The 21,788-nt window shown below is 40.1% G+C and overlaps 1 protein-coding gene across 3 annotated transcripts in view; it reads left to right on the top strand.

Moving 5' to 3' along the window:
• Window positions 1-21,788, top strand: part of LOC135778232 (CAP-Gly domain-containing linker protein 4) — a 132,391-nt gene that overhangs the window by 33,546 nt on the left and 77,057 nt on the right. For all 3 annotated transcript variants that reach the window (XR_010544466.1, XM_065288700.1, XM_065288701.1), the window contains 2 exons: window positions 3,526-3,665; window positions 12,362-12,455. Coding sequence is in view for 2 of the 3 variants with exons in the window: in XM_065288700.1 (XP_065144772.1) it covers window positions 3,526-3,665; window positions 12,362-12,455 (234 nt within the window). In the remaining variant the exon portion in view is untranslated. The remainder of the gene's footprint in view (window positions 1-3,525; window positions 3,666-12,361; window positions 12,456-21,788) is intronic.

Raw genomic sequence — 21,788 nt, forward strand, 5'->3', positions numbered from 1 at the left:
TCAGATTCACAAGTGTGCGGTGTTTCAGCAATCAGTTTCTGTGCGTTTGTGTAGCACGTCACAAAAAAGAACTGAAAATCGTCATATCAATTTAAATTCGTTTTGTTAATATGCTAATTATTTAAGTGCAACATATTTCGTGTATGCCTATTTATTTTATTAAATTTCCTCTATACACAGAATAGCTGCAGGTGCGTGATGTGACTGACCATCATCATGTTCTGTTGTTTTTAAGATATTTTAGATAATGTTTATAAAAGAGTCCACAACGTGAATCAAGCGAGGAATTCATTTCGATATTTTAAATCGCCTGTCTGCCCCAACGAGCTGCAGTTGTGGTGGAATGAAAGTAGAATGAAACATTAACTTCCACAAACTATTTCTCCGGCTGCGCTGTCTACCCGTACTGCAGCTTGTTTCGCAGTCCCGAAAGCTGTCAATCATCTCCGTCTCTCATTGATTATTGTGATAGTACTGACGTAATTATGCGGATTTAAAATCCTAAATATCAAACATGTTTGATAAGATCGGGGCGGCCCCGATTTGCTTGAGAGCATATCGCAAGGTGTAAGTTTAGACTTTTAAACGTCTCACATTACAGGATAATCTGGGCCGAACTTCGGAGCCGATCAAGGTCCATTGCCCGATTTTCCCTCGGATTCTCGGGAGGGGAAAATCGGGGTAAATTCGGCCCGATTATCCTGTGGTGTGAGCCAGGCATTACACCTTGCGATATGCTCTCAAGCAAATCGGGGCCGCCCCGATCTTATCAAACATGTTTGATATTTAGGATTTTAAATCCGCATAATTACGTCAGTACTATCACAATAATCAATGAGAGACGGAGATGATTGACAGCTTTCGGGACTGCGAAACAAGCTGCAGTACGGGTAGACAGTAGCCTGACGTTGTCATACTCAATTCTAGTCAGAATTTGAGTCTGATACCGCTCCATTGAGCTATAATTATGAGGCGTGTCTCAACCGAAAAATGCCTCTGCACTCAATTGGATAGACCTACGACCAATCAGAGCAACGGGGTGTGAGACGTATGTTGAAATGACGTATTTGCAGCTTGACCGAACTGCTAGTTATTTCGCTACGACACACACTACAAGTCTGAGTTTGCGAACGTACATCAACACCTACTATGTTTACAACATTTCATTTATATCACATTAAGTCATACAGTAAGACTATCTCTTACCATTTGTACATTAGTTGAACTTCATCCACGACGATACCCATTACGTTTGCTTGTTATATCCATCTCGTCGTGCACACCGAGTTGCATCGCCGTGATACCCATTTTAGTTGCTTCTTTAACTTGATCTTTCATAAGTGCGACAACTTTTGTCGAATCCCGTAGGACGGCAAAAACATCAACAAATGCCTTGCTCGCGTTTCTCTGTTCCTCTTTTAAAATCAATGCTCGGTCGATATCTTTTAGAACAGACTCAATGTCAGAGTCCACACATCTGATTTCTACCGCGGCAGCCATTTCGTTGTAAACAACAGATTCAACACACGCGCTCTTTGGTGACGTGGTTGATTTACGTTACTGATCATCTGTCCATCATCATATAAAGCCCGCCCTGACAATTTGATTGGTTCGACCAGCTTTGGGTCGAGCATAGTAGCAACTCAACGGTGAAACTCCAGACCGATCTTCCCGTTCCTCAAAATGTTGTGGGCGGGGCTAAGATCGGCTGGCACCCAGGCTAGGTAGACAGCGCAGCCGGAGAAATAGTTTGTGGAAGTTAATGTTTCATTCTACTTTCATTCCACCACAACTGCAGCTCGTTGGGGCAGACAGGCGATTTAAAATATCGAAATTAATTCCTCGCTTGATTCACGTTGTGGACTCTTTTATAAACATTATCTAAAATATCTTAAAAACAACAGAACATGATGATGGTCAGTCACATCACGCACCTGCAGCTATTCTGTGTATAGAGGAAATTTAATAAAATAAATAGGCATACACGAAATATGTTGCACTTAAATAATTAGCATATAAACAAAACGAATTTAAATTGATATGACGATTTTCAGTTCTTTTTTGTGACGTGCTACACAAACGCACAGAAACTGATTGCTGAAACACCGCACACTTGTGAATCTGATGCGCCTCATATCCAGACTTACAACGTTTCACATTAAATTACATATTTGTCCAGAACCATTGGTAATGTAAATACTGAATTTAACACTAGACATTACACTGCAAGATAGAATAGATTAGAATAAAATAGAAACTTTACTGTCATAATAAAACTATAATGAAATTTGTTTAGAAGCTCTCAAAGACCAGTAGCCTCAGAAGAATAAACAAGAAAAATAGAATTTACATAGTATATAGCTAAACATAATATCACTGCAGAGTAGTATATATACAGTGGAATTAAATAATGCACACAACAGTGCAAAATAAAGTTTAACCAAGCATAAGTAATTTAGCAGCAAAGTCATTTAGCAGCAATGCTTATAAACCTACAATAATATTCCTGTTAGGAAGAAACAGGAAAACAGAGCATACATCACTTAATAGTAAATCCTTAATGTGCAAAAAAAAAACAAAAAAACAAGTGATATATAGGCTAGCCAATTATATTTAAAATATGTTTTTAAATAGATGTTTAAATTTAAATAAATCTTGCATAAGGATTAGACCTGAGTTGGTGCTAGATTGTGCATACATCTACAGTATGCATTCAAACATTGCCTGCATAACACATCCTTAAAACATATCATGATCATTGCCATAAACAAGAGCTGAGGAGGAGAAATCACCTAGGTTTCAAAATGAAAGCTGCTACTTTGTAAATATTTAAAAAGAAATCATAATAAATGTATCATATTCTTCATTCCTTTATATTCTCTTCTCCTGAGGTGACGTGAAATGCTTGCTATGGCAAGATAATCCTAATAATATCCTTTAGTGTGTGATGCACTAGGATTTTAAATTCTTGTAATGTGAGCATGTTTAAGATTTGAGAGAAGAATATCTGACAAGATTCTCCTTATGTGTGTGCTGCAACCAGATTTCATAATCTGCCAGGATTTAAAAAATCCTGTAGTGTGAGCCAGGCATAAGTTTAGACTTTTAAACGTCTCACATTACAGGATAATCTGGGCCGAACTTCGGAGCCGATCAAGGTCCATTGCCCGATTTTCCCTCGGATTCTCGGGAGGGGAAAATCGGGGTAAATTCGGCCCGATTATCCTGTGGTGTGAGCCAGGCATAATACACTTTCTTTTTAGTGCAATTTTCATTTATACCCATGCATTGCTCTAATTTACTTTAATAAGAGCTTTTTAACTGAATTTGAGTGGTCAAGACTGAGGAGCATTCCTTTAGCAGTGCAAAAGACATGGGTTCAGTCCCCAAGGAGCACACATGCTAATAATGTACCTTTAATGTACTGTAAACTGCTTTGGATAAAGTATCTGCAAAATTTAGAAATGTAAATTATGTTTGTTTCTGAGGTTTGTTTTAAAATCACATGGTTTTGACTTTTTCCAGAGTTCTCCTTCTTTGACCCTGGTGATCCTCAGTGCCGGGAGGTTCTGTTCGACCCTCGGACTACAGTGCCCGAGCTCTTTGCTATTCTCAGGCAGTGGGTTCCCCAAGTCCAGCAAAATATTTGTTTTATAGGCAATGAGGTCAGTGTGCAGATGAACCCCTGTGGCTCATGCTCTTAAAAGATCAAATTAAATGATGTTCACAGTGTAACATTTTATGTAACAAAATACTAAGCAAGAATTATTTTTGAATTATATTTAGTCAAGGTGTGTTTGGATTGTAAGGGGATAAGTCAAGTAAGGCTATGATGCATGATTGTAAGCATGATTATTTTTGTGCATAATTGTCTGTGTCATGTTTTCACTAACATAAAGAGGAAGATGAACACGGGGATACAAAACACTGGAGACTTAAATAACACAGGTAGTTGATGCAGGTAGAACATAGACCAAACATTAACGAAACATTAATGAGAACCGACAGAGGACAATGAATGAACACAGGTAAAGACACTAATGACCATGATACAATTAACAGGTGCAAGCAATGAAACATGATGGCAAACGAATACAACTAAGGTAGAACCGTTGCAGTCTGGAGATTTAAACAAATCTATTTCTCTAATCATTAAACTTTGAAAATGAACAGCCCAGGCTGTTCACAGTACAGACATAAATAATCCTTAAAATTATGTGGTTTGTTGAACAAAGGTATGCTTACATTTTAATAGGTATCCTGGCTTACCATTTTTGCCTGGCTGATGATACACAAATTAAATAATTGATTTAAGGAAATTCAAGGAAACCCAATCTATGGACAGGAAAATCATAGAATGTCTTTTCCAAAACCTTTTATTCCTTGCTGCTACCTTTCAGCAACTATATGTCATAAATAATACTACTTTTACAAACTGCAGGGCAGACCCAACTTGAAATATTTAAAGGGATAATTCACCCAAAAAAAGTTACTCACCCTCATGTTGTGAAACCTGAATAAGTTTCTTTATTCTGTTAAACACAATAGCAGATATTTGAATAAATAATGGTAACAACACAGTTGAGGGTACCCTTCGACTTCCATAGTAGGAAAAACAAATACTATGGAAGTCAATGGGTACCCTTAACTGTGTGCTTACCATCTTTTATTTAAGCAATATCGCTCAAGTAGAAGTGTGATATATCTCTATATAATCATGCCTGTGATTAGGTCAAGGCACAAGGCCGCAATATACAACAGTTCAACGGCACAAGTTTGATAAAAGAAAACTAGAAAAAAACAATGGAGTGATTATAAAAGCCTCTATGTTGGGAAACTACTTCCTTTCGCCACAGATTTAAAGCTCAGAATGACAGGTAACCCTTTCGGCTGTTTGTTTTGAATGTCATAATAACCCGATAGATGGAACAGCTGTTTCTCAATATTACCATTTCTTGGTCACAAAGTGTAGTTTTAAGATGAGTTCAGGCAAGAATATATATATGTTTAATATTTAAATCTGCAGTCTATTAGTAAAGATAGAATCTATTTGAAAATTTGCTCAGAAAGATTCGGACCTGAGATCTGATTCAGTGTTCAGTGTTCTCTCACCCCGCTGACTACAACTTGATCTCGCACACTTATAATTTCCCGCTGTCTCTGATGTATCAGTGTTTAATGGTTAAAAATTAGGTTTTATTTGTTTTGGGTTGATCAAACCAATTTGGTCTCATCAGTCTATTACTTGTTTATTTTATACAAATTTAGTGTCTTTTGTGTTGTAATAAAACTATATTTATATAGATTTTCAATTTAATCTCGACGCGGTACGATCACTCGCTTTATTACTGGACTTTATTCTTGTCAGTAGTACATAAAACAGAATAATAGGCCTATTCCTACACGGGATGCTTTTCAGATATTTTATATAAGTTCAATGATTCTTCTGATTTCATTCTTATGGGTGATTCTTAAAGCTCTACTGTGTACTTTATTGAGTTAATTCTTAACAAAAACCCATGTTTTCTTTCAAAAGTATTTGCTCATTCATGTGTAATTACTTCCCACCCACTAATCAAAGTATTCTCGTAAGTGTAGAATCTGCTATTTAAAATGCATACCGTCGAAGCGCTCTCTGGCTGAATCCATGTTTTGCCTCCATCTTTGAAATACATTCGCCGACGAGGGACATTCCTGAAATTCAAGCTCCGCCTTTCGCGCTTTCACTCTACACTCAGGTGGCCGATAGCTGAAGCCTCCGTAGGTTGCATGTGTAGGCGGTATACGTCATCAAGACAGTCTTATTTCAGAATATTAACAATTATAAAGCTGACAATTATTCTTAGTTAATTGTAAATTGATGTAATATGCGTATGACTTGCGAATGTAATGCTCAGTTGATTTAAATAAACCAGGCTTGATGACGTATCCAGCCTGTGACCTGCGTAGCTGAATCCTTCGGATTTTACAACAACCGCACACCGTGATGAACCTGCGATCTAATGCTTTGATTTGAAAGCCTGTTGAAGGCATATTCTCGAGGACATTAAAACAAATCACCAAGGATGCGAAACGGGGATTTTAAACGACAACGTGACAGGAAAAACATCAAGACCAAAGTCACTATTGGAGTTAGTTTTCCAAGATGGGGCTCAAGGGACACTGAAGTTTACTTTCTATATTCTCCACAGGTAATTCAGCATATTCGTTTACATCTATACAGTCCATGTTGTAAACTTGAAGTTTTATAGTTCCTTGGCTAACTTTAGCATGATTATGCATAACACTTGTTAGTGTAAACATGCATGTGGTTTAATGTGTCCGAACAGACACACGCCGTCTCTCCGCCCATTTATGTAATCTGAGTTACTGAGATCAATGTTTTTCATCTTTTCTGGCCTCTAGCACAAACACACGGTGACAGCGCTATTTTTAGCCTTTCATTGATAAAAGCGTCTGATCTGCGCGTCTTTCGTTTCATTTTACAAGCGTGTGAAAGTTGCGTGTTCTTTTTTCACCAATATCAGAGAAAGCTCTTTCATATACACGGACATGTAACGTTTACTTAAAACATAAGCATTGTACTCTGACATAATGTTTGACACAATACTCTGATAAAAGCGTTTGATCTGCGCGTCTTTCGTTTCATTTTACAAGCTTGTGAAAGTTGCGCGATCTTTTTTCACCAATATGAGAGAAAGCTCTTACATATACACGGACATGTAACGTTTACTTAAAACATAAGCATTGTACTCTGACATAATGTCTGACATAATACTCTGATAAAAGCGTCTGATCTGGGCGTCTTTCGTTTCATTTTACAAGCTTGTGAAAGTTGCGCGATCTTTTTTCACTAATATGAGAGAAAGCTCTTACATATACACGGACATGTATTGTTTACTTAAAACATAAGCATTGTACTTTGACATAATATTAGTTCGCGTCCATTTAAACCCGTCATGGTTGCTTTTTGTATGTGATTTTAAGCGGACATATCATGACAATCAGACTTTTTTCATGTTAAACATAAATCTGTGTGCTTTGATGGATCACAGGCAAAGGACATTGCAAATTGTTCATTTTTTTCTCATTGCTTTTGCTTTGTAGCTACTGGAAGCCATGTTAACCTTGGCATGACACGGCTGGGCCACCGTACGAGTTAAAACGCGTTCCGAATGGGGGGGGCTAGAAAGTAATATTCAGTTACTTGTCATATAGACTTTCACCGCTAGATGGGAGTAGATCCTACACAGTGGAGCTTTAAGTGATTTAAGGGATATCAACATCAAGTCCTATACAATAGACCGGTTTGTTGGGTAATTGCAGTAGATAGTTTGCCACCGTTTGCCACTGAACCTGCATTAACGATGACAGTGGGGGCTCTGGCCTTAGTCAAATGGGTTGGCGTGTATGGTCAGGTTGCGATAAGATTTTGGCTAGGGGTGTGACGGTTATTATATAACCGTGAGACCTACAGTTATAGTTGAACACTGTCATTAAAACTCTTTAACCGCCAAAACCATGTTATAAAAATATATTTTTAAACATTTATGATCATAGTGAATGTTTAAATACTGATTAAAAACTATTGTTAACAGTCTGTGTTATTAAAGGTCTACATCGTTTCCAACTGTATTTGATTCTTTGGAAAACGGCATAGTGAGATGTGCAGATGACTCATGAACAAGATATCAGGTCAGTTGACCGTTCGCAAAGACCCAACCCCCTTAGTTACTGTCGCTATGTCCTACAAGATACGCCGCTCTCATTCCTCCCACCATGTTATCACGCATTGAAAAATACATCGTGGAGCAGAGAGGACACTAACAAACGCGCTGACACACAGGACAGACCAGGTTACTTTTTGGTTACTTTTGATATTAAACATTAGGGATGCCACAATTCTCAATATAATATTGAACCGTTCGGTTCGACCCCAACGGTCCAATACGCGCATGTGAATTGCTTTTTTTTAGGCTTATCCATCCAAATCTGTCAGTTTTATATTCCCTGCACTTTTGTTAATCTGCGCACCCGCGTGATCTGTACGCTTAAACACCACAGCGAGTTGATATCCAGTCACTGTGTGCTAGCTGCTGCTTGAACTCTGCTTGCAATGCTGGTTTCAGATTTCATTCGCGCGCACACACACACACACACACACACACACACACACACACACACACACACACACACACACACAAACACAACAGAAGTCCGACAACAAAAAGAAGCAGCACCACTGTCTTTTAAATGTGTAAGATGATTTTTGCATTTACATAAAATAAAGAGAACTGCAATTAAAACCAGTATTTTTGCTTCTTAACATCTCACTGTTCCAAACACTTTAATAGGCCAAAGCATCAGAAGCGAAACTGAACCGAAAACCGTGGATAAAACCCGAAAATTGTTTTGAACCATGAACTAGGTGTATTGTTGCATCCCCATTAAACATAGTAAAAAAACTCTCACCTTTTAAATCGTCTCTTCATTCTAGTTAATTTATAGCATCAAATAAACATGAATGATAATAAGGAATGTTGTTTTAACCACGGAAAGGCGTTCGTATACTCCGTACACTTTGGGTGATAGTGGTGAGAGCACATTCACTGCTAGTTGTCTTGTTTACTATTATTATATTACTAACATTAACAATTCTGTTAATTTTAATTAAACGTAGAGCAAGTAGCTAGTCAGTGTCTGCTCGTTTGTCAATTGTGCTATAACAGACGAACGCCGGAACGCCCAAAACGCAACACCCCTGGACCAATTCTGAAACAGGCACACCCCTAATTTTGGTGTTTTCTTGTGGTCTTGTGTATTGCAGCAATAGTACGCCATACAGAACCGTTTGCCACTTAACGATTAACGATGGCAGTGGGGCTTCTGGCCTTAGTCAAACAGGTTGGCGTATATGGTCGGGTTGTGGTGAGATTGTGGCGTTAGAGATTGAGGTTAGATCATGTCTTAGTTACGATCTGAGTTACGAGAAAGGAGCAATCTCAGGAGAGGGAAGTAGTATGGCAGAGGGTCACTCAATTGACCATCTCACAGAGTCTCATCGCTGCCTCTGGTATCAACATCAAGTCCTATACAACAAATCTTCGTGATCTTAGAAGAGTAACTCTAATACAGGATGTTGAACTGGCATGGTAATATTTTAAATACATTTTTAAGTTCATTTCTAATAAACATGTTCCCATTAAGAAGTTCAGGATCAGTGGTAGGGATAATCCTTGGTTTTCAGATAGTCTTTCAGAATTAATTAATTTGAAAAATAAATCATGGGCACAAGCTAGATTTTCAAAAAATGTTGCTGATTGGTCCAGATTTAAAACACTAAGGAATAAGTGCATATTGATGATTAGGTGTCTAAATCAGAGTTTTATTTAAAGTCAGTTACAGAAAATTTAAATGACCCTTTAAGTTTTAGAAAGTAATTAAATCCATGTTAGCAACTCATGTAGCCTCCAGCCTACCTGAATATTATTTAGGTTGAGCTAGATAAAAAATAAGTTACTATGATACTATGTATCATTTTATACATGCTGGGTTTGTATATGACAGTTTAAATGCAAGTTCAACTGTCCCATGTTCTGTGATTACACCAACGACTGGGAATCTGGAAGTTTTTGTTTTTAAACCTGTTTCAGTAAATCTAATTTGTAAAGCGTTTAAAGGCATTGACAACAAAGCATCAGTTGGCCCAGATAACTAAGACCCTTATCTTTTGAAGGTGGCAGCTGATATTATTGCTGAGCCAGTTACTCATATATTTAATCTAAGTCTTGAACGATTTCTTTCCTAAAATTTGGAAAGCTCCTTATGTTTTCCCATTATTTAAAGGTGGCGATCCCTCAGACATGAACAACTATCATCCCAACTCCAAACGTTCAACTTTGACTAAGATTCTTGAATCTCATGTAAATTTACAGTTAAAACTAGGGATGCTCCAAACGATCGGACGCAGATCGGTATCGGCCGATAACGGCATTAAATGACTCGATCGGTCCTCGCTAAATTTGACGATCTCATAAATCGATCTTTATGTTTACTTTTGTCATCATAGGGCTCCTGAATGCGGCTGCAGTTAGAGATCATTTTTAGGCAGTGCAAGCATTTTTATAACCCGTCAGTTATGCGCGATGTGCAGATTTGTATTTCTCTCTCTGCCTTTACAGAGTGTACAGAGTATCAACAGTATCAACAACACTATCGAAAAACAGAAAATAACTCTGGTACAAAGATGTAGAATAATTGGGTTTAAATAAAATATGCCAAATATGTTTAAACACGTAGCGTAAAACGGTAAAGCTAATCTCAACAAAACATAAGCATTATGAAATCTGTTATTTCATTTAATTTAGAAGTTAACCTTTGACAAAGTCGTGCTGAAAACAATAAGAGTTTATAAGAGAATAAACTCATAAGAGAAAATATTAATATCTTTATAAGAGAAAATAGTAAACTTACTAAGTGTACTTATCAAGTGTATTTTATTTAAGTGCACTTTTTTCACCTGCGACAGCATTTGTTAACTCTTAACACCCCACCTTGGACCTCTGTAATTTTCAAACCCTGGCTACGGCCATGCGTGAACAGAGCGATCTCTCTCACGTCTTAAAACTGCAGTAACCTCATTCATCTCTGAAAAAATCACTCTCTGCTCTTCACTAAAGAACTGTTGTACTTCATACGAATGCGTGTATATTTAATTCATACAGTAAAGACTGTGAAGTGTTTTATATTCATTACTTTTAACAGACATACTTTTAAAGGCATATTAATTTTTTTTTTGAAGAAGAAATATTTGTTGTGCTAATTTATTTGATTCTCTATTTAAACAATAATATACCTTATCACTGCAAGTAATATAACAAAGGCAACATCAAACATTTTTTTTACAGTTACAATCATCAAAGAACTTGCATATCAGCTTGAAAGATCGGTATCGGCATTGGTATCGGCCGATCACAAAGACAACAAATCGGTGATCGTTATCGGCCTGCAAAAATCTTGATCAGAGCATCCCTAGTTAAAACCGTTTTTGTTTGATAATTATATTTTGAACTCTTTTTAATCCCAGGGTTCCATTTTAGGACCTATTTTGTTTTGTAAAATCAGTATTTTCTGTTACAAACTTTCACATAGCATCTTTAGGTTATGATAACATAAAAAATTCATATCCGTAATGTGATTTTCAAAGATTTATTATAAAAACTGATTATTTTTCCGTAAAATGCAATAAATCCAAAAGTTTTCTTTTTTTAAATGCTATAAATCTATTGAATAAATATATTAATGTTCATTCATCTTTGCAATTGTATATTCACTTAGTTGACTAGTGGAAACAGAAAGAACTGTTGTATAAAAAATATATTTATTGTATGTTCAACAGAATAAATAAATTCAAACAAGTTTAGAACAACATGAGAGTGAGTCATGATTGACAGAATAACAATTTTTGGGTGAACTATCCTTTAATACATTTTTGGGAATCCTATCTTAGATGGATTTTTTTAGTGAGATTGTTGTATTTATGATCTTTCAGTCAATCATATTGCGTTCAAATTTTGTTATAAGAAGTTATCTCACATAGAAATAGTAAAAATGTAATTGGTATTTTCTAAAATTTACATATTCAATTTACCACACCAAACTGAGCTTTTGTTACATCAGGATAAATCAGATTTTACTTAAATATTTTGAAAACAAATATTTGTGTATTAAAAATAACATGCAGAACAGAACCAGACACAAAATGATTTCACATTTTGTTTCAGTTGAGTTGCCTTATACCATAAAACACACACACACTCCCTGTCTTTAGTCTCAGGCATGTGGGCTGCAGTATTTCCTAGGTAGTGCACAGTATAGGGCTTTCACACTGTGCTTAACCCATGGTTATCTTCGTTCTAAACCCCGCTTTTAACCCTGGGTTAAGGAGTATTTCACACTTGTAATTTAGAAGCAGGGTTATCTCTGAAATCAACCGGGTTAATGCGTTACTGTGTTAATGCACCAGACGCATGCACTGTGAAACGAAGCATGGCTTTGTTGTGACTCGATGCTTAGCAACAGACACACAGACAGAAACTGAAGTACACCTACCTCATATCACCATCTTTGTACTGAAAACACCTGAATTGGAGTAAAAATGACATCCAGGAGACTTAAAACACCCAAGAGAGATTTACGTTGCAACCTGTTCTGTCTGATGTGGAAGTGCGAGACAAGCAGTTATTTAAAGCGACAGTGACGTGTGAAAAGCCCTTATGTATCTCTTTCTGCATAAAGTCTTTACTATCTGGATGTCCTTGGTGTATCTATTTAAGTGGGATTTGTGTGCATTGCTCTATAGATTCTAAAGAGAGGCTGCGGTGTCAATGACAGAGATGGTCTCACTGACATGACTTTACTTCACTACAGTTGTAAAGCAGGGGCTCCTGGAATAGGTGAGCATGCATGCATATACTCACGTTTGGTAAAAACAACAACACTAAATGTTTTTTATTTTAATGGTATGCTATATAAGACCAGACATCCCAGCAGAAATGGTAAAAGTACACACATCCCTTAGGCGTAAAAGTACAGATACTTGTGTATAAAAATACTCTGGTAAAAGTTAACCCCCTGTGGTCCGACCAATATGAGACACTGAGGAAGGTTCTGACATGCTCTTACATTTGGTCTTTTTTCTGTTGCTTTAAACATATTAGTGGATAATTTCACATATGTTAGGATTGACAGAACACTGAATCCCAATGCAGATGTGTTTATTTCAGAGGGAACGGGATTAAGGTGAGAAAAATAAACGGGCTTGAGCTTGGACACATGAAATACAGGGTGAATCCGACCGAGTGCTGGGGGCAATCTGAGCCTGACCGTAAGGGGATTAATAACCTTAACAATGCTGTATGGCCCAAGGAATCGCGGAGCCAGCTTGCGAGAAGGCTCACGGAGAGGCAGATCCCTGGAAGAAAGCCATATGTTCTGCCTGGCGTAAAGTAGATCTAGCTTTCCTCCAGGTGCGCTTGCAACGACGGACGAAAGCCAGCGCAGACAGAACGCCGCATCGGGTTCTTGGGATGGGAATAAAGGAGGCTGAAACCCCATGGACGCCTCAAATGGGGACATATTAAGTGAAGAAACGGGGAGAGAATTATGGGCATATTCAACCCAGGGTAGCTGTTGGCACCAAGAGGTCGGATATTGGGATGTCAGACAGCGGAGAGCTCTACCTAAATCTTGGTTAGCCCGTTCACATTGCCGGTTGGTCTGTGGGTGATAACCTGAGGACAAGCTGGCTGTTGAGCCAATCTGTCTACAGAAATCCTGCCAGAAAACGAGAAATAAACTGAAGACCCCTGTCTGAAACTACGTCTGTGGGCAGACCATGTAAGCGAAAGACGTGCTCGATCATTACTTAGGCTGTTTCCTTGGCAGTGGGAAGCTTGGGCAAGCGGTCAACAATGGTCAAAACAACAGTGTTTCCCTTAGGTCTAGGTAAATTGGTCACAAAATCAATGGCGATATGAGACCAAGGGCAAGAGGGAATAGGTAAGGGTTTAAGCCAGGGGTGTCAAACTCAATTTCATCCCGGGCCACATCAGCATTACGGTTAATCTCAAAGGGCCGGTTGTATTTGAATGACTATATGAATGTATCAACTCTTTTATTACTCTACATTGCATAGTTTTCTCTGCATTTGCTTACTATTGTTTTTTTTAAATACCTCAATTAATATCTAGCTTTGAAAGTAGAAGCCCAGGCAAATAATGACAAAGTGTATAGAGTACAGAATAGATTATTTAAAAAATAATTGTGGTAACAAAAACACATGTAGTATGTGAGTGCACTAAAAATGTTCTGTTATCCTTCATTGTGCAGGTAAGAAAATGAGTGGCATTTTAAGATACTAATAAAGAGTTTTACAATCTCCACCACAATAGGCCTATGCATTTATTAGACACATATACTCTGGCTTGTCATTTCTTGCCCTCTTTACAAAAAAGCTGTGATTTTTTTTACCTGGCTTTGAGTGTCTGACTGATTGACTGACGTCTCATGAGTTCAGTGTTGTAGGCTACAGATCAATAGTTTCAATCGTTTATTAAACGTAATCGGTTCAGATGAGTCATTAGTTTGCGTATTTAGTGGGAATAGACGCGTTGTAAACTAATCCCAGCTGGACATCGCAAAACATTTCTGTACACGAGACGGAAAACATTTTCTCACTGGATCCGCGTGAGCGTGCGCGAGAGAGGGAGAGAAAGAACGAGCAGATACTGTCCGTTTCCAAAGGCTGCAGCCTGCGGAGGTCGCATAGGCAGCGTCATCAAGCCTGGTTTATTCACGTTAACTCACCATTACATTCGCAAGTCATACGCATATTACAACAATTTACAATAAACAAAGAATAATATTTAACTTTATAATTGTTAATATTCTGAAACAAGACAGTCTTGATGACGTATGCCGCCTGGATATGCTACTTCCGGAGGCTGCAGCGTTCGCATTCAGACACGCCCACTCTAGTAGTGCGCGCGTGCGGGGCACTGCTCGTTCTTTCTCATGCAATCATAAACATTATCACTATAATTACATTACAAAAAGACTTTGGCGGGACAAAAATTAGTTTTGGTGGCTGCTAATAAAATCAATGTAGGAAATAACCTGCAAAAAAAAAAACTTATAATAACATTAAAATAATCTGTAAACTCTTGCGGGCCACATAATTAACATAATTTGTAAATTCTCGCGGGCCAGATGAAATGAGGGGGCGGGCCGGATTTGGCCCGTGGGCCTTGAGTTTGACACCCCTGGTTTAAGCAGACCAATAGGGGCTTGATGAGAGGCCTTATTCCGGGCACAAACCTGACAGGTTAACACAAACTGTCTGACATCGGGACCCATGGAGGGCCACCAGAAACGTTGGCGGACGGTAGCCAACGTTCTCCGAACCCCCGGATGGCAAACAAACCTGGACTCGTGACCCCAACGGATGACCTCGGAGCGAAGCGAATGGGGAACACACAGTCTACCTGCTGGGCACTGCTCTGGCACTTCCCCCTCCCAGCCGGCCCGTCTCACCTGCTGTTCGATCTCCCAGCGCAGGGCACTCACCACCCGCCCCTCCAGGAGGATGGTTTCGTCCCCAGCGGAACCGGGACTATCGAACAAACGAGAGAGAGCATCGGGCTTAGTATTCTTGGAACCGGGCCGGTACGAGAGGGTAAGGTTGAATCTCTCACAGAACGCAGTACTCAAAGTGTCCGGTAGGGGTGTTAAACGCTGTCTTCCATTCATCTCCCTCTCTTATACGCACCAGATGATAGGCATTGCGCAAATCTAACTTAGTAAAGAACTGCACTCCCTGCAGAAGCTTGAAAGCCGTAGACATTAAAGGAAGGGGCACCTATTCTCAACAGCAATGTCATTCAAGCCCCTGTAGTCAATGCAAGGATGCAGGGAGCCGTCCTTCTTCTCTACAAAGAAAAATCCCGCCCCTGCAGGCGAGGTGGAGGGACGGATGAGACCGGCACGAAGGGCATCATTAATATACTGGTCCATAGCCTCTCTCAGGACCCGATAAGGAATAAAGTCTACCCTTAGGCGGAGAAGTGCCGGGGAGGAGATCGATAGCACAATCGAATGGCTGGTGGGGAGGAAGGGAGGTGGCCCGAGCTTTACTAAACACCTGGGCGATATAAGCATACTCCGCCGGGACCCCGGTCAAATCGGCCGCCGGGACCTGAGGACGAGAGAGAACAGAACCAGAAACAGCAAAACCAAGACAAGACACATGACAAGACTGAGACCAAGATAAAATAGTATTACGTTGCCAATCAACATGAGGATTGTGCTGCGCCAACCATGCATGCCCTAAAATGATAGGAGATAGAGAGGCATGAAGGAGATGCAGCACAATCTCTTCACAATGATTACCTGAAACAGAAAGACTCACAGGAGTAGTGCAATGTGTAATCCGCGCCATCTGCTGTCCCTTAAGGGACCACACATCCAGGGGGGATTGGAGAGGGACAATCGGAATACCCCAGGCTCGAACCAGAGCTTCATCAATAAAGTTGCCCTCCGCTCCCGAGTCGAGAAGGGCGGAGGATGGATGATCTCGCCCAGCGAAGGACAACGTGACAGGAAGTTGGGTACTGGAAACAGGGGAGAGTTTTGAAGAAGTGGCGCCCACCAGGACTCACTGATGGGCAGCGGCTTTTAGCGGGCAGGTCTTCGCAAAATGTCTGGGCTTCCCGCAATAAAGACACAAGGTATTCTGTAGGCATCTATCTCTCTCTCTCTGTAAATACCACATCCGTCCCAGCTGCATAGGCTCGGCCTCTATAGGTGGTGAAGTCGGAGAAGAGGTGGACAGGCAGTCTCATCCAGAAAAACTCGCTGGCGAAGAGAGCGGCGCTGATTGCGTAGCAGCCTCCGGGCTTCTATCCTGAGGGCCAGATCAATAATGGCATTGAGGGAGTGAGGGAGATCGTGGACAGCGATTTCATCTTGGAGACCATCAGACAGTCCATCTACAAACTGCGCCCGGAGAGCAGCTTCATTCCACTGACAGGCATCCGCTAAGGTCTTAAATTCAATGGCGTATTCCGTAACAGAGAGCTTTCCTTGGTAAAGACGAGCCAGCCGAGCCGCTGAAGCATCTCCGCGCACTGATCGGTCAAAGAGCTTCTCCATCTCCTCACGAAACTCGTCAAATGAACGACAGAAAGGATCGCGGGCATCCCACACAGCTGTAGCCCACTCACGTACCTTGCCAACCAGCAGTGTAATCACATACGCAACCCGGGTGCGCTCGGAGGAATAGCGGCGGGGCTGGAGGGCGAAAACCAAGGAGCATTGAGAGAGGAACGCCCGACAGGAGGCGGGATTGCCATCATAAGATGGTGGGGCTGTAGCATGGGGTTCCGTCTCGGACAGCTGGCTGGGTGGAGTGGTTTCTAGACGGACCTGGGAAAGGTCAGCCACGCGGGAGGATAAATCCTCGACCTCCTGAGACGTGGTGGAGATACGGGCAGAATGTTGGCCCAACCCAGACCCCTGTTGGGCAAGCGCCGACCGGAGTGCGTCAACCTCCGCGGGATCCATAATGGCAAGTTCGTCCTGTTAGGAATGACAGAACACTGAATCCCAATGCAGAGGTGTTTATTTCAGGACAAATATGTGTAGGAGAAAAACACTAAATGTTCATGTGAAAATGGTGCAAAAAGGAGAAAACACTAGATCCAAAATAGTATAAAGAGACAACACTAGATCGGCAGTCCAGAGCCGAAATCCTTCGGGAATAAATCAGTAGTGGGAAACACAGCAAGAGCCGTAGGATATCCACTAAAACATCCAAATGCCTCTTGAATAGGAATCCTGGCGATAACACACAGAGAGAGAGAGATAAAGGTAGATTGTGCCTTCAGCAGGTGGAGACGCTGGACAGCGCTCTGATGTGGACTGCGCTCTGAGAGACCCTTTAACTGGAGACACGCAAACTCGGCTGTTGTCACTCCAGCCGAGCGAGCGAGAGAGCAGAGAAGCGGGTAAATCCAGCAGATAGAGGGCGAAGACTGGAACCGAATCCTCAGGGAAGGACACTGCTGAATAGGGGATCTGGGAGGATAAAGGCAGCAGAGAACACAGACTATAATAAGAAAAATCTTAAGACTCGACTAGACAAGAACTAGACAGAGCTAGAGTAGCATGGACATACTGAGACGAACTTGCAAAGAACTGAGGAACCGAGGGGAATTTAAATCAAACGGGAATGGGCAAAAATATGAATCAGGTGTGTGACGCCGGTGAGAAGAGTCAGCGATAATGAGATCACCAGGTGGGAGGCGCGCACGTGTGGAGCTGTCAAAACAAAACACAACACATAAGGAAACAAAGACAAGGTGGCCAGTAAGACCGAAATCATGACAACATAACACTATATTTAGCACAAACTGTGTTAAAATAATATGTGAGTAACATGTATGTACATGTTTGTATTATAAAGTAAATTATGTTTATGCGTGGTTATTAATTTTTTTTTTTTAAAGTTGCTGAAATAGGCCCAAGTAACACTTAGTAACTGGGGGGGGGGGGTAAATGGTCATAAATATTATTATGATTCACACCTGAGGAGATAAAGACCCAACCCCCTAATGCCTCAACGAAGAATGTTTTGCTAGAATGAATTTGAGGAGACTTAAAGAGAAAATATAACAAAATATAAATATAAACAAAATAGTATAGAATAAATTTAAAATATAAATAATAAGTATCAAATGTAAATTTTGTACACATACATTTAGCAGACAAATTTGTGTCAGTTTTGAAAACATCACTTGTATCTGACATTTCCAAAGTCTTTATCCAAGCAATGCCACGATACACAACTGAGCTCTGCTATAAGTGTAAGAGTGGATTCACTACAGTGGTTCAGTCTGTAGGAACGCCGAAATGACTGAAAAATGTTAACAGCAAGATTGTGTATAACTGTGTATCTCTTGTCAATTATCACACTTCTGAAACTTATACCAATGACAGAATAAGTGCAGTTATTATATATATATATGTGGGAAAGCATTGCTAAAATATAGATACAGTGCGGAAAATAAGTATTTGAACACACTGCTATTTTGCAAGTTCTCCCACTTAGAAATCATGGAGGGGTCTGAAATTGTCGTCATAGGTGCATGTCCACTGTGAGAGACATAATCTAAAACAAAAAATACAGAAATCACAATGTATGTTTTTTTAACAATTTATTTGTATGAACACCTCAGAAAATCATTTATAATATTTGGTACAGTACCCTTTGTTTGCAGTTACAGAGGTCAAACATTTCCTGTAGTTTTCACCAGGTTTGCACACACTGCAGGAGGGATTTTGTCCCACTCCTCCACATAGATCTTTTCTAGATCAGTCATGTATCTGGCCTGTCACTGAGAAGCACAGAGTTTGAGCTCCCTGCAAATATTCTCCATTGGGTTTAGGTCTGGAGACTGGCTAGGCCACGCCAGAACCTTGATATGCTTCTTAAATAGCCACTCCTTGGTTATCCTGGCTGTGTGCTTTGGGTCATTGTAATGTCGGAAGACCCAGCCTCGACCCATCTTCAATGCTCTTAACTGAGGGAAGGAGGTTGCTTCCCAAAATCTCGTAATACATGGCCCCGGTCATCCTCTCCTTAATACAGTTCAGTCGCCCTGTCCCATGTGCAGAAAAACACCCCCAAAGCATGATGCTACCCCCCATGCTTCACAGTAGGGATGGTGTTCTTGGGATGGTACTCATCATTCTTCTTCCTCCAAACACGTTTAGTGGGATTATGACCAAAAATTCAATTTTAGTCTCATCTGACTTTCTTCCATGACTCCTCTTAATCTTCCAAATGGTCATTGGCAAACTTAAGACGGGCCTGGACATGTGAGGGTTTAAGCAGGGGAACCTTCCGTGCCATGCATGATTTCAAACCATAACGTCTTAGTGTATTACCAACAGTAACCTTGGAAACAGTGGTCCCAGCTCTTTTCAGGTCATTGACCAGCTCCTCCTGTGTAGTTCTGGGCTGATTTCTCACCTTTCTTAGGATTATTGAAACCCCACGAGGTGAGATCTTGCATGGAGCCCCAGTCCGAGGGAGATTGACAGTCATGTTTAGCCTCTTCCATTTTGGGATGGTGATGGCACAGTGGATAAGATACATGCCTTTGGTGTGAGAGACCTGGGTTCGAATCCACTGTGACACACCATTGTGTCCCTGAGCAAGACACTTAACCCCTAGGGGCTGTTTACACTTGGTATTAAGATGTGTTTTCATCGATCGGATCACAAGTGGACGAGAGAGACACATTATGTTTACACCTGGTATTTAAATCTGTCTCTTTTGTCCTCTTTCGACCGCTTCTGTCTGGAATACTGTGAGGGGACGGTCCGTGAGACGGTGGGCGAGTCTCTCTGCTGTCATTCAAACGCGAGCTGGAGTAATTATGAGTTTATATGGACGCAAACTAATATTATGTCGGAGTTCACTGCTTGTTTAGCAAGTAAACTTGCTGCACAGTGTTTTGTTCGTGTGTATGTAAGAGCTTTCTCTGAATTTTCAGCGCAATTGATGAAATAGGATCGCGCAACTTTCACACGCTTTCAAAACAAAACTACGGAGATCAGCCGCTTTAGGTTTATCAATGAAAGGCTAAAAATAGCGCTGTTCACCATATGTTCACGCCAGAAGTCAAAAAAGACGTAAAACTTGTGTTTAATACCTCAGATTAGATAAATGGGCGGAGAGAAGGCGGTCGCGTGTGGCTGTTCGAACACATTCAACCACATATGCGTTCCGCAACTCCAAAGCGATCCGATCGAAAGTGGTTTCGACTACCTCTGGATGTGGTTGAAAGTGGTCGAAAGTGGACAAGCTCAAAATTTTTTGAACACCGTTTACACCTGGCATTAACGTCGTCCACTTGTAATCCGATCGATGAAAACGCATGTTAATGCCAAGTCAATGACCTGAAAACAGCCTCCTAGTTGCTCCAGAGGGATGCAACCTCTGACATATACTGTATAGCAATTGTAAGTTGCTTTGGATTAAAGCGTCAGCTAAATGAATAAATGTAAATGTCAGTGTTCTAATGATTGCACCAACAGTGGACCTTTTTTCACCAAGCTGCTTGGCAATTTCCCCTTAGCCTATTCCAGCCTTGTGGAGGTGTAAAATTTTGTTTCTAGTGTCTTTGGACAGCTCTTTGGTCTTGGCCATGTTAGTTGTTGGAATCTTACTGATTGTATAGGGTGGACAGGTGTCTTTATGCAGCTAACGACCTCAAACAGGTGCATCTAATTTAGGATAATAAAAGGAGTGGAGGTTGACATTTTAAAGGCAGACTTGTGACACCGTCACACAAGAAACGTGTTGTACCGCTCATTTTATACATTATATTGTGGTTTTATGTATATTTGAGTTTTAAATAGGTTTTACGCGTTTTCTTAGCGATTTTATTGCATTTGCTATTTTATGTGTTTATGTCTTTTATTTTGTTTGGGCTGCCTGTCATGTGAGTAATCACATGACAGGAAACAATGCCAGTATAGAGGGAATGCATTGACGTCACTTTTCCACGTGACCATGCGAGAGCTCGCCCGGTTGAGTGGCAAAACGCGTAACAAAATGGCTAGTTTTCATATGGGCTGCTGCGAAAATGCCAGTAAAACTGACTATTATCAGCTTAAATTAAATTTAGTTGGACTTGATAGCAGAGGTGGACAATACTTAGTTACATTAGTTACATTTTCCAAGCATCTGTGCTTTATTAGGATGTTTGTATTTTGAAAAGTTTTACTTTTCTACATTCTAAAGCATTTAATCATACTGTGTATTCTTTAATATTGCATATTAAAATTTATTTAATTTCTAGTAACATTAAAATTGTGTACTTTTACTTGAGTAAAAGTACGTTAATGTACTTAAATATTAAATGTAAACCAAACACGTGTATTTATGAAATGTAATAGAATAAAAATTATGATAATATGCTTTGGAATGTATGTTTCTCAGAGAAAAACACGGATAAAATACAAATACTTGAAAAACACTTTTAAGTAGAAAGTAAAACCTCTGCTTGTCAGTGACCCTAGCAACTTATCAACCCACCTGTGGTCTGTGGACATTGGCATGAACGCCCTATTTATTTCTCCTTTCTGTGTTTTTTGGCAGTCTGTAAAACGATAGCTCTGAATTCTTGTTAATCTGTTAGTACAGTCTATCGCACAACAGC

The sequence above is a fragment of the Paramisgurnus dabryanus genome, chromosome 17 (genome assembly GCF_030506205.2).
Source record: "Paramisgurnus dabryanus chromosome 17, PD_genome_1.1, whole genome shotgun sequence".
NCBI lineage: Eukaryota > Metazoa > Chordata > Actinopteri > Cypriniformes > Cobitidae > Paramisgurnus > Paramisgurnus dabryanus.